This window comes from Chiloscyllium plagiosum, chromosome 27, assembly GCF_004010195.1.
Source record: "Chiloscyllium plagiosum isolate BGI_BamShark_2017 chromosome 27, ASM401019v2, whole genome shotgun sequence".
In the NCBI taxonomy this organism is placed as follows: Eukaryota; Metazoa; Chordata; class Chondrichthyes; order Orectolobiformes; family Hemiscylliidae; genus Chiloscyllium; species Chiloscyllium plagiosum.
The window spans coordinates 14,429,987-14,446,641 of record NC_057736.1 but is presented as its reverse complement, the minus strand read 5'-3'; the positions used below and the strand labels follow the sequence as shown (position 1 = coordinate 14,446,641).

Sequence of the window (16,655 nt, the reverse complement as noted above, 5' to 3'; positions counted from 1 at the left end):
AAAACAAACTAAATTTTTGCACCCTATCCTCATAACTTACATTTGAAGTCTTGGTATCATGCAGAAAAAAAAAGCTGTGGATGCTGGAAATCTGAAGCTCAACATGGAGAAAACTCTCACTTTGTGTTTCACACTGATGAACATGGGTAATACTTGCCTGATAAGCACAGTGCTGCCTATCCCCAACTGCCTCCCAAGAAAGTGGTGGAAGGCTGCCATTTTTAACTATTGCAGTGCACGTGGTATTAGTACACCCAAAATGCTGTTAAAAAGGGATTTTTTACCCAAAAACAGCAAAGGAACAGCAGTATAGTTCCAAGTCAGAACGGCACGCAACATGGAAGGAATCTTACAGACGTTCGCATTCCCATACAGTTCCTGCTCATGTGTTACTAGGTGTTAGTGCCTGTGGATTTGCAAGATTTTGTTGAAGGATCAATGGTGAGTTGCGGCAATGCTTCTTGCTTACGATACAAATTGCTGCCACTATTCATTAGCACTGGAGAGAATAAATATTGAAGGTTGTGGATGGTCTGTCAATCACTTGGTTTATGTTGCCTTCGGATTTTATAGAATTTCAGAATGACAGACAGGTCGAAAAAGAGAGACCCAAGTCTGACAAAAATCCAGCATATCTGCATTAACGTAACAATTAGTTTTCCAAATTCAGATTCTTGTTATCCTACTCCAGCCTAGCTCAGTTTATACCACAGCAGTCAGGGACTGTTAGTCTGACTGCATGCAGATCCTGAGAAATTCTGTTTTTGCAAGAATTTTCATCTCTCAATATTTAAGTGTTAGCACTTGAACACAAAAATGTTGCAAACAATTCAAATTAGCGGTTTCATCAAAGGTCTACCTTCCTAAAGAATCAGAAGCTACTCATTTAAGGTTGTCATGTCACCACAAAACATCAGGAGGAGGCAGGGCTCCAAATGTGTTATCTGCTCAATATCCTATTCCACTTACTTGTTGCTGCTGCTGTGGAAACATTCCAGGTTGCTGGTTAGAATAAGACTGCCCAGCAGGAACTCCCTGTCCAGGATACTGGTTTCCATAAGGATCATGCCTAGTATTATATGGGAAAAAGTTGAGAGACAACATGTCAAATTTAGTAGCTGCAGGCATTCTGACCCTAGAGTGAAAACATTTGATTGGAACAGTTGGTATGGAGCTTCAGGAGGGAATCTATGACTGGAGAGCTGCTGGTGGACCTTTGTTCAGAGTAAATGCTCTGCTTTGAGAAAAGAAAGGAAAACATCTCTAAGATGACTTGCAAACTTTTAATGCCAAGCTGAAATTTCTTCACATGGACACAAAGTCATTTTGGAGTTCAGCCCCTTATCTCATGCAAACCTGCAATAGTTTAGCCTGTAGAATTGAGTCAGTTCCCAGTGGTAAAGGTTCACATTGATTTGACAATACCACCAATAGGGACTGATCAGCAATCAGTCCCAAAACTAAGGGAGCAGGAATATGCCAACTCTGTTCCAATTGTTGGTTCTTCTCTTCCCTTGTAATACACCAATTATCTATAAACTGGAACACAATCTGAAGAGATTTGTCAAAATAATCCTCAAGTTAAATACAAATCATCCATCTTTCCAAGAACACATGAGAAGAAGTGCCCAATGCATTTACCGTTGCTGTCCTGGATAGCGGTTAGGAGAGTACATGCCGGAATCCGCATTGACTGGCACCACACTAGGCTGTGCTGTCACTGGTCCCATAGTTCCCTCTGGGCCCATCCCATGTTCAGACCTAAAAAAAAAGTGGAGGTGCAAAAGGAAAGAACAAGATGAATGAATTACAGAAGAGTTGTACACTGTAGACATTTTAAGTTTTATCACCCGACCACGAGAAAATTGGAGCCTACACCTTGAATGAAGGCGCAGAGTCCAAAGGGCTGTAACTGGAGGAAGCCAGGAGGTTCAGCTTCACCTTATTGGACCACAAAAGCAAAAGCAGCACAGTTCAAGTAAACACAAGAGAAATGACATCTGTAGATGGTGTTGTTCAATACTGGCCTTGTGTACCAGCTTTGTCTAAAATGTTAGCTGTTAAAAAGTAATGTGATATTCCTGATGAAGGGCTTATGCCTGAAACATTGACTCTCCTGTTCCTCGAATGCTGCCCGACCTGCTGCGTTTTTCCAGTGCTACACTTTCGGATTCTGATCTTCAGCATCTGCAGTCCTCACTTTTTCCTAAAATGTTAGCAACTGGCTACAGAAAAGAATCAACCACATGAGGTTGTGCAACTCTCAGCCATGGTAAACTGACAAGCTTGTGTTGCCACCACACTACCACATCTCTCCGATCAACAAGTTAAGGTACTGCTCTATAGGCAAAGAGTGAACAGAACTACTAGCTGGGCTCATCAGCTCAATTCTCTTCTTAAAAGTAACAAAATGTACTTTCCTTATGTTCAGATATTGGCTACTCAGTTTACAGACATTCCACATGCAAGAAATTAGGTTACAAGACTCACCAGCATTTCCTACACCACATGTTTGAAGCCTTTTCTTCTCACCTCCCTACCAAATTATTCTATGTTGTGCCAAACCCCAAACAACCTAATTTCTTCGTGCAACACATACATGCTCTTCATGATATAAGCCCACATAATACATAAACTCCATATAACTGTATGTAACACACTACAATATAGCCCAGCTTTGCAGTCCTTATAATCCCCATGAAATACACAAATATACATTTTATAATCATGACTCACATGCAGCCTTAAGATATAATCCTCATAACTATACACTAAAGCAATAGTCACCTTTCTAATCGATGTGCTCTAAGTTATAATTACACAATGCTGGAGCAGGCGGGGCTTGACCCAAGGCCTCTTGGCTGAGAGGGAGTGACACTACCACTCCACCACAAGAGGCCTTCAGCCAGATTTTTTATTGTTATTTGAAGATAGATTACCTGCATATCCCTATACAGAGCATTGTTATGACATGCAGTAGCTATATCCAATTCAAAGTTCCAAGGTGCCTTATGTGTATACAAAGAGCAGATAAGGAAAGCATTCTACACAGCAAACCAAATCATTGTAGTACTATTGCAATGGGGACACAAGGCACAACTGTCCTACATCTCTGTTTTTAGCCTTGGTTTAAAGAAAGCAACAGGTAACTGACCAATCTAACTGAATCCATCTAAACTAAATCTGGTAGCTAAGTCCACATAGGAATGTTTGCTGAGATTGCGTCTTGTTAAATGGGACTAACCATTCACTCCAGCTTTAGGAATAAAAATAGGAAGTGCAACACTGATTATCCTCCTATACTAAACAGAAGCATTTAACCAATGGCTTTAAGCTCATGGAATTACCGATCTCAACAGTGCTTTTGCTTAGACTCACTCAGAATTTTGGAACTCTATTCAGACCTACCTCCTCTCAAATCCAGATCCATATGCATATTGCTGCCGTTGCCCCATACCTGTTGCAGGAGGGCGATTGTATGGGTCTCCCATTCCAGTATTGGGAGCAAGTCCAGGAGACATAAAAGGGTCAGGCCCAGGAGCTGCTGGGAGGAAGACGAGTGTCACTATGTTACGTACAATCAATCAATCTCCACCCCAATCCTGCACCCCCTTCCTGCACCCCCTCCCCCCCCCCCAAATCACTGGTAAGAAAAAAAACTTTTGTTCCAATAATTCACATTGACTGACAAACAATTCACCATTTTAGAGCATTAGTTTTGAAACTGTTTCTACCTTTCCTCATGCCACCAAATGGATCCTTGTTGGGCTCGTATGGCATACGGGCCATTAAATCCGTGGTGTTCATGTTAGGCGGGTATGCAGGGTTTTGAGTTACAGTGGTCCTCTTCTGGAAAGCTGGATCACTACTGTCAGCAAATGGATCCTGGACACTCACAGAGTTGCTCCTGAATTTTAATGCAGCATATTAGACAGGTGAAAACTTCTGCAAGATGTAATTTCCTTCCTACACTCACCATCAACTAAATAACATTAGAAACATGTGGTAGAAGCATCACAACTAACTCTTCAACTTGATGGTCACAGATTCTAACATCACGGAATGAGCCCCTCTCAAATCTGAGAACTACATGACTCCGATGCAGCATAAACAAATTCCACTCAGTTTCAATTGTTTTCATGACGCAATCATCGCCATGCCTTCATTGGAGTCTCCTGCATAAGTAACAGTTTCTCTGCCTAACCGTTCAAATTCAAGAAACAGCAGAACAGTTACTTGCTTAAAATTCTTTCATTGGATGTGGGTATTGGTAGCAAGGCCTGCATTTGCCTAACACCTCTAGCTGACTAAACTTATTGGCTCCTAACACTATTTCAGGTGGTAATTAAGAGTCAACCATGTTCTGAGAGTTACATGAAGGCCAGACAGGGTAAGGATGGCAAGCTTCCTTCCCTAAAGAACATTATCTAATCAAATCTGTTTTTCCTAAAATTGAAAATGGTTACACAATGTTACCATTAAGCCATCTTTTTTAGTTTAAGCTATTATGAAATTCAAATTTCACCATCTGATATGGTGAGATTCAAACCTTTGACTCAGAACACTAGCCTGGAAGTCTGGATTACCATTAAACTGACATTACTACTATGCCTTCCCTCCATTTGCTGAGGTGAGGTAATTCTAACATTATCATAACCAGCCCAATATCAGGAGTCCTAAGAAATCAGATGGATTGACAATTTGAGAGCCGCTACACTTTCTACGTTACAGAAAAGATTACCTGGAACCTGGCATTGGTTGAACATGGCTATGGGGTGTTGATACGGGCGTTGGTGGCTTTATATCTCCTCCCTCTGCCATCGAGCTGCTGGTGGACTGTGGGGTCTGAGGACCCTGCAGAGAACCTGAACCAGCTGCAAAAAAAAATTACCATTTAATCACAACAGTCCAGAATTCCCTGGAAATGTATGCCAATATGAAAATGTTATGGTTGAAAGAACATGGCGGGGGCGGGTGGGGGAGAGAAGAGAAGGGGACGGGGAACACAAGTGGGAAGTGAGGAAATGTGGATCATATTCTCATTTGCTACATTCCTCTTCACCCAACAGTAACATTCCATGGTTCTCAGCTCTCTAATTACCACTAAACTGGCAAGGCATGTATACTATCAACTTCAGCTGGAGAGGAAATGGAGAATTCATTGCAGTTATAACTGTATTAACTATATCAAGCTATTAACTATATCAAATTAATCCAAAATGAGCTAAACAAGGATCGGATAGATGTCTCCACTAAGGTACACACAGAGTTCACATCAAAGAATAGGATTTGACTCAGATTAACATTCCTGCTAGATTAGAGTCCCCTGAGGCTTCAAATAAAGACCAGATCAACAAAATCAATTTAGCATCAAATTACTTTCAGGTATCATTTTCTGTTGATAACTAGCATCATGGCAGTATATTTAAATATTACAGTTAAATTCAACTCATTCGGCATTAACTATGGCTTGGTTGGTTGCATTCTCACAAAGTAATCAAATGATTGAGGAGTCAATTGCCCAGCAAAACTTGAACAAAATCTAAAGCCGAGTCCAGCACAGTACTTAGTTACTGCACCAACTACCTTTCAGATAAGAGGTTAATCCAACCACCCTCTCCCCCCTTAGGTAGACATAAAAAGATTCCATGTCAATATTCCATGGAACTTCAGGGGAGCTAGTCCTGTTTCCTGACCAGTATTTATTCCTCAATCAACATCACAAAAACAGATTGTTCATTTCCACAGACAATGAAAATGAACATTGTAGATGCTTGCTGTACATAAATGGTTGCTTTGTTTTCCACATGACAATAATGAATACACAAACTGTATTTCTTTGTAAAACAATTTGAGAAATCCAATAGTTGTAAATGTTACTAAATAAGTGCAAGTCCTTTTTTTCCTCCACAAAAGGCTGTAATACGAACGAATTAGTCAACATTTTTTTGGTTTCTGCTGTATACAAGAGATTGCAATATTTGTCTTGGATGGTGCAGTTTCAGATACTCAAGTGACTTGTTACTGGTATAGAGTACTGTGTTAATCATTATATGCTTCTCTCAGGTACTACAGTAGCCCTGATGACTCAACCTGCTATTCATTAACTGCAAGCAAAGGTCAATAGAAGGGCAGCCTTATTTACACCCAGCCCTATTTCACCTTTTCACCCTGCTCAGTCAGGGGATTTCCCTCAGTGACATCTCACTGCCTTCAGAATGTGGCTGGGCTCCCCTTACTCTGGCAACAGGATTAAGTTACATTGCAGTAGGGCGACTGGGATTGGTTTCATTCACATTAATAACACGCTCCCCATTCATCAACTTCCTGAACCTGTAAATCTCCTGGGAATCTGGGATGGCAGCATACAAAACAAGTCAGCTGGAATGTTATCTCAACCAGTGGGCAGGGCCAACATGGCTTAAATTCTTTCCTTTCCCCCAGCAGAGCTCACACAGGCAATGCCCATGTAAGGAGCAACTCTGCCGGCCATGGACAGATCTTCAATCACCCAACAAAGGCAGTTTTTAAAATTAAAATCTACACAACCTTCCATCAAATGTCAGACTCACTAGCAAACTACTGTTGCAAACTTTCATGACACTTATTTGAAGTGGTAACAGAGGTGACCTCAAAAAAAAATCAAGCCAGCTGGCAGACAAACTGCACCACTGAGTGATTAGTTAATATCTGGGTAACGAGCACAAACATTTCTAAGATACCCTGAAAGTCCATTCTGACCTCAACAGCTGGGAAGAGAGCACACTGGACTGCCCAAAATGGCAAGCCTTGCTTCAAGATGAAGCTGGCTTTGAAGAGGGATGGATGGCACTAGCTGTAGAGAAAAGTGCAGGAAGAAAACTCAAGAAGATGGTTAAACTCTCAACAATCACAGACAATTACTGACTGCCAACGTGAATTTTAGATTTCTTTTAATGTTATTTCTCCTTTAGCCTTTACCATCTCTTTTACCTTCACTGACTTTACTCCCATCTATTCCCAACACACACACACACACACTTTTTCTCTCTTCACCACCTCTCCTCATTCAGATTCTGTGCCAACCATCCTCCTCACTTCCAGGGACTGACAGAAGATTCAGTTTGCTCACATAACTAAAAACATCCAGCATCCAGCCAACCTCCTGCTGCCCAAAGAGGAAGAAAACCAACAGGAGCAGGTTCAATCATCAACTCCCATATCCACCTGACCAGTTTCTGCAGAAGCAGCCTGGAATTATCATTGATCAATAGAATGTGCTCACTGCATGTAGCAGTGACTACAGCATGTCATGCAGGCACAAATGCATTTTTCCACCCAAAAGAAACAGTTGTCATTGCTCAGTGAGCTTATCCTGGACAGGGAACATCAAATTTCTTTAAAGGCCATAATTCAAACAGTAATACACAGTTTAGTGGATTTTTACAATTTAGAGTTTCTCTGAGTAGACATGCTGGAGCAGTTTTAAAAATGAATGCAAAATAACACTTAAGAATCAAGCTTTGCTTTCAAGACTAGTGAGTTACCAATTTATTTTGTCCCTGTTTTGAGGCAAATAAGAAAGAAAAGCAGAGGATACAATGATGGATTTAGGTGGAAACAAATATATGCTTTTTGTTATTCTCAAAGATATACAGTTTATGCCCATATTTGTTTAATTTACACTTCCAGATCATAATCCATCCAAAAGTTTATTCTAGAATATTTGTCAAGCAACATTCAAAAGAAATGGCTATAATAATTAATTTCACACAAAGTCCCATTATTCTGATTTTTTAAATATAACTTACATACATAATGAGCATACGAATTAGCAGCAAAGTAGACTATTCCGCCCCTTACACCTGCTTGGATGTTCAATAAGTTCATGACTGATCTCTAGTTTCAAATTCCAGAGTGCCTACTCCCAATAACACTATTCTTCTGCTGAACAAAAATCAACTCATCTATGCCTTTAAAAAAATTCAATTACGCCACTTCCATTGGCTTCTGAGCAGAGTTCGAAAGCTGCACAACTCTCATATTTTCTTACTTCTATCCTGAAAGGTTCCTGGGTACAGACTAAGGCTATTTATAATGAGGAATTTTTAAAAAATAAACAAATTAAACAGATCAAAAATCAACATAAAATTGGACCAAAAGGAGAGAACAAAGCTGAGCTCTAAACTATAGATAACACTCCAGGTATACGATCACTATTCTTCAAAGGCAAATTTACACCTGGTCATGCATGCCCTTCAGCTAAATTAAGATTTAGAACTTATATCAAAAGTCTGGAAACCAAAATTAAATTCAGTTAATGTTATCACATTAATTTCTGTTAGTATGACATTCACGTTGATAATAGGATGCCCCCGCACCCACCCAAACAGTTTACAGTCAGTGGGCCAGATCACATTATAATCAAAACACACTTTTAAAAGTTCGCGTTACAGTGAATTCATGTTAACAAAATGCACACTATAGAAGAATGGCCCGTACCTCTAAAGAGCATACAGTACAAACAGAATAAGGAAGGAAATTTGCAGCAATGTGAGATCAGTCATTCATGAAGTGCACCTGAAACCACAAACCATTATTTGTATCTGTTGGTCTGACCGTTTCAACTATGGTACTTGGGTTAGCAGACAGTAATCATACAAACCCATGCTAAAATCCTGCATTTAGCTGCCATCACACTCACCAGGAGAAGGAGGCTGTATCTTTGGTTGTTGCTTTTTGGAATCTACAGAAGCAAAGATGTCTAGTGGTGGATCCTCCCCTCGCTCAATCTTGCACTCAAAGGCAAACAAACACTGAATGTACTGCTTCTTCAGTGAGCTGGCTGCACTGCTCGAGGTTCCCACATTCAGGTTGGTGGCCAGTTCACGCCATTTTTTATTTTTATTCACCTACACAAGATATGTTGACAGTTTAGTATTGTAGTGTGGGAGATTCCACCATTGCTCACCCTCATAGCTCCCACTAAGTGGTAGTTGCTGAATAGTAGTTAGAAAATAACAAATAACACAGGGCAGAAATGCTTGAGTAATGTTGTTTGGTCAACAATGCATTAACCAGAAAACTGTGGAGTATGTAACAAGGGTTAGACAATGATCAGAAACTTTGATCTTCACAAACACAGGCTGGGACTGGCAGTGTTCAGGGCTTGGATGGAGAAGAATTTGTTAAATGCGTATAAGAAAATTTTCTGATTCAGTATGTGGATGTACCGACTAGACAATGTGTAAAACTTGACCTACTCTTGGGAAATAAGGCACTAAGGTGTCTGTGGAAGAACACTTTGGGGCCAGTGACCATAATTCTATTAGTTTTAAAATAGTGATAGCAAAGGATAGACTGGATTTAAAAGTTACGTTTCTAAATTGGAGGAAGGTCAATTTTGATGGTTTTCAGCAAGACGTTTTATAAGTTGACTGGGGGAAGATGTTCACAGGTAGATGGATGGCTGGAAAATGGGAAGCCTTCAAAAATGAGATAATGCGACTCCAGAGACTGTATGCTCCTGTTAGGGTGAAGAGCAAGGCTACGAGGTGTAGGGAATACTGAATGACTAAAGACATCAAGGTTTTGGTTTAGAATAAGGAGGAAGCATATATAGATAGCAGAGAGTGAGTGAATCCCAAGAAGAGTATAAGGGCAATAGGAGTATACTTAAGAGGGAAATCAGGAGGGCAGAAAGGGGACAGGAGATAATTTTGGCAAATAGGGCTAAGGAAAATCCAAAGGGATTTTACAAATACATTAAGGACAAATGGGTAACTAGGGAGAGAATAGGGCCCCTCAAAGATCAGCAAGGTTGCCTGTGTGTGGAACTGTAGGAGATTGGGGAAATACTAAATAACTTTGCATCAGTGTTTACTGTGGTGAAGGACATGGAAGATACAAATGCTACAGAAAGGACAAAAAGGGAGGCAAGAGAGCAGGGGGAGTGGCGTTTTTAATAAAAGATAGCATTACAGCTGTACTTGGGAAGGATATTCCCAAAAATACATCCAGGGAAGTTATTTGGATGGAACTGAGAAATAAGAAAGGGATGATTACCTTATTAGGATTGTATTATAGACCCCTAATAGGCAGAGGGAGATTGAGAAAAAAAAATTTGCAAGATCTCAGCTATCTGTAAGAATAATAGGGTGGTTATGGTAGGGGATTTTAAACTTTCCAAACAGACTGGAGCTGCCATAGTGTTATGGGTTTAGATGGAGAGGATTTTGTTAAGCGTGTACAAGAACATTTTCTGATTCAGTATATGGATGTATCTACTAGAGAAGGTGCAAAATTTGACCTACTCTTGGGAAATAAGGCAGGGCAGGTGACTGAGGTGTCACTGGGGGAGCATTTTGGGGCCAGCGACCATAATTCTTTATTTTAAAATAGTAATGGAAAAGGATAGAACAAATATAAAAGTTGAAGTTCTATATTGGAGGAAGGCCAATTTTGACGATATTAGTCAAGAACTTTCAAAAGCTGATTGGGTGTTCGCAGATAAAGGGACAACTGGAAAATGGGAAGCCTTCAGAAATGAGATAACGAGAATTCAAAGAAAGTATATTCCTGTTAGGGTGAAAGGAAAGGCTGGTAGGTATAGGGAATACTGGATGGTTAAGAAAAAGAAGGAAGCATATGTCAGGTATAGACAGGATAGATTGAGTGAATCCTTAGAAGAATATAAAGGCAGGAGGAGTGTACCAAAGAGGGAAATCAGGAGGACAAAAAGGGGACATGAGATAGCTTTGGCAAATAGAGTTAAGGAGAATCCCCCAAATACATTACAAATATATTAAGGACAAAAGGGTAACTAGGGCGAGAATTGGGCCCCCCAAAAATCAGTAAGGCAGACTTTGTGTGGAACTGCAGAAAATGGGGGAGATACTAAACAAGTATTTTGCATCAGTGTTTACTGTGGAAAAGGATATGGAAGATATAGAATGTAGGGAAAATGTCCAGATTACAGAGGAGGAAGTGTGGATGTCTTGAAATGAATAAATCCGCAGGACCTGATCGGGTGTACCTGAGAACTCTGTGGAAACTAGAGAAGCGATTGCTGGGCCTCTTGCTGAGATATTTGTATCATCGATAGTCACAGGTGAGGTGCCGGAAGACTGGAGGTTGGCTAATGTGGTGCCACTGTTTAAGAAGGGTGGTAAGGACAAGCCAGGGAACTATAAACCAGTGAGCCTGACCTTGGTGGTGGGCAAGTTGTTGGAGGGAATCCTGAGGGACAGGATGTACGTGTATTTGGAAAGGCAAGGACTGATTCGGGATAGACAACATGGCTTTGTGCGTGGGAAATCATATCTCAAACTTGATTGAGCTTTTTGAAGTAACAAAGAGGATTGATGAGGGCAGTGCGGTAGAAGTGATTTATATGGACTTCAGTAAGACGTACGACAAGGTTCCCCATGGGAGACTAGTTAGCAAGGTTAGAGCTCACAGAATACAGGGAGAACTGGGCGGCACAGTGGCTCAGTGGTTAGCACTGCTGCCTCAGCGCCAGGGACCCGGGTTCAATTCCCGCCTCGGGTGACTGTCTGTGTGGAGTTTGCACATTCTCGCCGTGTCTACGTGGGTTTCCTCTGGATGCTCCAGTTTTCTTCCACAATCCAAAGATGTGCAGGTTAGATGAATTGGCCAAGCTAAAGTGCCCATAGCGTTGGGGAATGTGTCCGGTTGGGTTGCTCTTCGGAGGGTCGGTGTGGGCTTGTTGGGCCAAAGGGCCTGTTTCCATACTGTAGGGAATCTAAACTAGCCATTTGGATACAGAACTTGCTCAAAGATAGAAGACGGAGGATGGTGGCGGAGGGTTGTCTTTCAGACTAGAAGCCTATGACCAGTGGAGTGCTGTGTCCTTAACGTTTGTCATTTTATATAAATGATTTGGATGCTAGCAGAAGAGGTATGGTTAGTAAGTTTGCAGATGACACCAAAATTAGTGGTGTGGTGGACAGCAAAGAAAGTTATCTCAGATTACAACAGGATCGCGGTCAGACGGGCCAAGGGGCTGAGAAGTGGCAGATGGAGTTTAATTCAGATAAATGTGAGGTGCTGCATTTTGGGAAAGCAAATCTTAGCAGGACTTATACACTTAATGAAAAGGTCCTATAGAGTGTTGCTGAACAAAGAGACCTTGGAGTGCAGGTTCGTAGCTCCTTGAAAGTGGAGTCACAGGTAGATAGAATAGTGAAGGAGGCATTTGGTATGCTTTCCTTTATTAGTCAGAGTATTGAGTACAAGAGTTTGGAGGCCATGTTGCGGCTGTACAGGACATTGGTTAGGCCACTGTTGGAATATTGCGTGCAATTCTGGTCTCCTTCCAAAAGGAACGATTTTGTGAAACTTGAAAGGGTTCAGAAAAGATTTACAAGGATGTTGCCAGGGTTGGAGTTGAGCTATAAGGAGAGGCTGAACAGGCTGGGGCTGTTTTCCCTGGACGGAGGCCTTATGGAGGTTGACAAAATTATGAGGGGCATGGATAGGATAAATAGACAAAGTCTTTTCCCTGGGGTGGGGCAGTCCAGAACTAGAGGTTTAGAGTGAGAGGGGAAAGATATAAAAGGGACCGAAGGGGCAAGGTTTTCACACACAGGGTGGTACGTGTATGGAATGAGCTGCCAGAGGAAGTGGTGGAGGCTGGTACAATTGCAACATTTAAGAGGCATTTGGGTGGGTATATGAGTAGGAAGGGTTTGGAGGGATATGGGCCAGGTGCTGGCAGGTGGGACTAGATTGGGTTGGGATATCTGGTCGGAATGGACAGGTTAGACTGAAGGGTGTTTCCATGCTGTACATCTCTATGACTATGACTCTATATAAAATGTGGAGAAATAAACAGCAATATCTTAAGATATCCATGTTGTAGAGGTGCTGATGCTGAAAGACTCAAAACGCATAAAGGTGGATAAATCCCCAGGATCTGATCCAGCATACCCTCGAAATCTGCAGGAAGCTAGGGAATTAATTGCTGGGCTAATTGCTGGAGATATTTGAACCATTGATAGCCACAGGTGAGGTGCCGGAAGACTGGAGGTTGGCTGAAGTTGTTGGAGGGAAATCAGAGGGTCAGGAATTACATGCATCTGGAAAGGCAAGGATTGATTAGGGACAGTCAACGTGACTGTGTATGGGAAATCGTATCCCACTAACTTGATTGAGTTTTTGAAGTAGTAACGAAGAGGACTGATGAGGACAGAGCGATACCACAGGATCTATATGGACTTCAGTAAGGCTTTGATTAGGTTCCTCATTGTAGACTAGTCAGCAAGGTCAGATCACATGGAATACAGGAAGTATTTGGATACAGAACTGGCTCGAAGGTAGAAGACAGATGGTGGTAAAGGGTTGCTTCTCAGACTGGAGGCCGGTGACCATTGGTTTGCCACTAGGATCGGTGCTGGGTCCACTGCTTTTCATTATTTATATAAATGTGGATGTGAACATCGGTACTATGATTAAGTTTGCAGATTAAACCAAAATTGGAGGTGTAGCGAACAGCCAAGAAGGTTACCTCCGACTACAATGGAATTTTCAGTAGATGGGTCAATGGGCCGAGAAGTGGCAGATTATGTACCCACCTGCCTTAGCAGCACGTCCAACTGGACAAAGAGCATGTACCTGTGAACAATGCTCAAGTGACCAATTAACAGGATGGTGAAATGAAATTAGCATATCAGGGCACAGAGAGGTATATTTTCCATCAGAAAAGACAAAAGAAGATCGGTCCTCTTTTTAATCTACAAATCAAGGATGGAATTAATGATATGCATACAGCAGTAAGACACACTAAGCCTTCAGAATTGTTTAACTTAAGGAAGAGTGTTCATACAATGCACAAGTGAGCTATAATTAGATAAATTTGAGGTGCTGTATTTTGGAAAAGCAAATCAGGGCAGGACTTATACACTTAATGGGAAGGTCCTGGGGATGTTGCTCAACAAAGAGATCTTGGAGTGCAGGCTCAGTTTGTTGGAAGTGGAGTCACAGTAGATAGGATAGTGAAGACAATGTTTGGTATGCTTTCCTTTATTGGTCAGAGCATTGAGTATAGGAGTGGGGAGGTCATGTTGTGGCTCTACAGGACATTGATTAGGCCACTTTTGGAATACTGCGTGCAATTCTGGTGTCCCTGCCAACGGGTTTAGAAATGATTTACAAGGATGTTGCCAGGGTTGGAGGGTTTGAGCCAAAGGGATAGACTGAATAGGCGGCACGGTGGCTCAGTAGTTAGCACTGCTGCCTCACAGCACCAAGGTCCCAGGTTCGATTCCAGCCTCGGATGACTGTCTGTGTGGAGTTTGCACATTCTCCCAGTGTCTGCGTGGGTTTCCTCTGGGTGCTCTGCTTTCCTCCCACAGTCCAAAGATGTGCAGGTCAGGTGAATTGGCCATGCTAAATTGCCTATAGTGTTAGGTGCATTAGTCAGAGGGAAACAGGTCTGGGTGGGTTACTCTTCGGAGGGTCGGTGTGGACTGGTTGGGCCAAAGGGCCTGTTTCCACACTGTAGGGAATCTAATCTAAAAAAAAGGCTGGGGTTATTTTTTCCTGGAGCATGAGGCGCTCAGGGATCCCTTACAGAGATTTATACAATCATGAAGGGCGTGGACAGGGTAAATAAGGTCTCTCGTCCCCTCTCCCCGCGCCCCCCAAACTAGAGGAGTATAAGTTTAAGATCATGGAGGAACATTTAAAATGGGCTTACGTGGCAAGTTTCTAACAGAGAGTGGTGCGAGTATGGAATGAGGGAGTGGCGGAGGGTGGCACAATTACAACATATCTGGATGGCTATATGAATAGGAAGGCTTTTAGAGGGATATGGGCCAAGTGCTGGTAAATGGGACTTGATTAATTTAGAATATCTGATTGGCATGAACGAGTCAAACTGAAGGGTCTGTTTCGATGCTGTACATCCCTATGACTCTATAAACTGTGCGAAACAAGTTGGCAAAATTGGTTTGGAGGACAAACTTGAGAGATACGTTCAAGGCTACTCTATAAAATATTGACGTAACTGTCTAGAACACAGGTTGATCTCGTTTCTAGTTTTATGTAACAGGACAACTTTAAACATAAAGGAGAGTGTTATCAGATAGAGGGATCATAATGTGCTTAATTTCATAACTAAAATTGAGGGTGGGATATGGTTAACTGCATTACAGTTAAGTCTGAATCAAGTTCAAAAATTTAAATAGCCAATTCAAAAGAGTTTCCCAATTTTAATTTGCGATGACTTTAATTTTTACACTTTGCCCGCTAGCCCTCAACTCCCAAACTAGTGTAATTTGAGCTATAAAAGGAATAGATTTTTGAAATATAACCACTTCACTGGAGCTCTGATATTCAACTGATCTGAGGGGAAAAAGTGTACACGTGAACTTATGTACCCACCTGCCTTACCTAACTGGACAAAGAGTATGTACCTGTGAACCCCCAATGCTCAAGTGACCAATTAACAAGATAGTGAAATGAAATTAGCATATCAGGGCACAGTGAGGAATATTTTCCATCAGAGAAGATAAAATAAGATGATCAGTCCTCTTTTTAATCTATAAATCAAAGATGGAATTAATGATATGCATACAGCAGTAAGATACACTAAACATTCAGAACTATTTATCTTAAGGAAGAGAGTGTTCATATAATGCACAAGTGAGCTATAATTATTCCAGTAAGCAGTGAATGCTATCAAGCATCCTGAACTACTGAGAAGTGTTACTCAGCAAGAATATATTGCAAGGAAATTTACATTTGGTTTGAACCAAGTTTGATGGGTGAAGTAAAAATAAACAGTCAATTAAGTTGGGGCATTTGCCAGGGCTGCAATGCAAAGTGGTTTAATCAAAAACATCCATAAAAGTTAAGCCAGAATTTTTGCCAAAGATAAAAGATATTTCACACACCCACCTGCGTTAGTCCTCCAATATCCTTGACAGACATATAGAGTCGATAAAGGTCCAGCGGCTTCCTGCCAACTGCAGGAAGATTTGTCATCATTGTGCCCTTCTCTTCCATAAATGCAAAGTACCTATCAATCCACATCTTGCGCTCCGGCTCCATGCCCAGCTCATACAGTTTAGAGATCTTTTCATTAGTGGTCGTGGAAGAGTTGGTTTTCTGCGACAAAACAAAAACAAGGCCCATCAGCTACTGGTGATTATATGCCCAACCAAAACACTTCAAATAGAGACAGATTTAGATACACATGAAGAACCCACAGAGATAAATTACTTATCAAAACAGATAAGAACAACAGCTGAGTGGGAAACGTTGCCCAAACAGCCAATGTTTGGTCGTGTTCAGATTCTTCAAAAGTGTTGAAACAAGAGTAAACAAAAAAAAAAGTATCACAAAAGTAAAAGCATAACCTATGTTCAGAAAAGATGCAAAATTGAAAATGGCCACCGAAAAGTTCACATGTGGCCAGTACATGACAAGCTACTTCAACATCACTTGTATTTCCGTGTTCAATTTATCAGCTTAGATCCAAATATAAACGCAGATTAAGAAACAGTACTGAAAATGATCAATTTAAACACAGCAGAAAGCTCCACTGACATTTTAGGTATTTAGAAATGTGCATGTGGTCTTTCATTAGCATTACCCCAAGTTACATATTCACGTAGCTGGACAAAACGTCATAATATATCAGGTTATAATAC

The 16,655-nt window shown here is 41.3% G+C and overlaps 1 protein-coding gene across 4 annotated transcripts in view; it reads right to left on the bottom strand.

Moving 5' to 3' along the window:
* Positions 1-16,655, bottom strand: part of arid1ab (AT rich interactive domain 1Ab (SWI-like)) — a 126,532-nt gene that overhangs the window by 10,738 nt on the left and 99,139 nt on the right. For 3 of the 4 annotated variants that reach the window (XM_043717472.1, XM_043717476.1, XM_043717475.1), the window contains exons 11-17: positions 15,901-16,110; positions 8,684-8,891; positions 4,742-4,874; positions 3,735-3,907; positions 3,409-3,544; positions 1,642-1,761; positions 970-1,069 (exon numbers count right to left, since the gene is read on the bottom strand). In XM_043717472.1, the coding sequence (XP_043573407.1) occupies positions 970-1,069; positions 1,642-1,761; positions 3,409-3,544; positions 3,735-3,907; positions 4,742-4,874; positions 8,684-8,891; positions 15,901-16,110 (1,080 nt within the window). The remainder of the gene's footprint in view (positions 1-969; positions 1,070-1,641; positions 1,762-3,408; positions 3,545-3,734; positions 3,908-4,741; positions 4,875-8,683; positions 8,892-15,900; positions 16,111-16,655) is intronic. The other variant, XM_043717474.1, reaches the window with a different exon arrangement.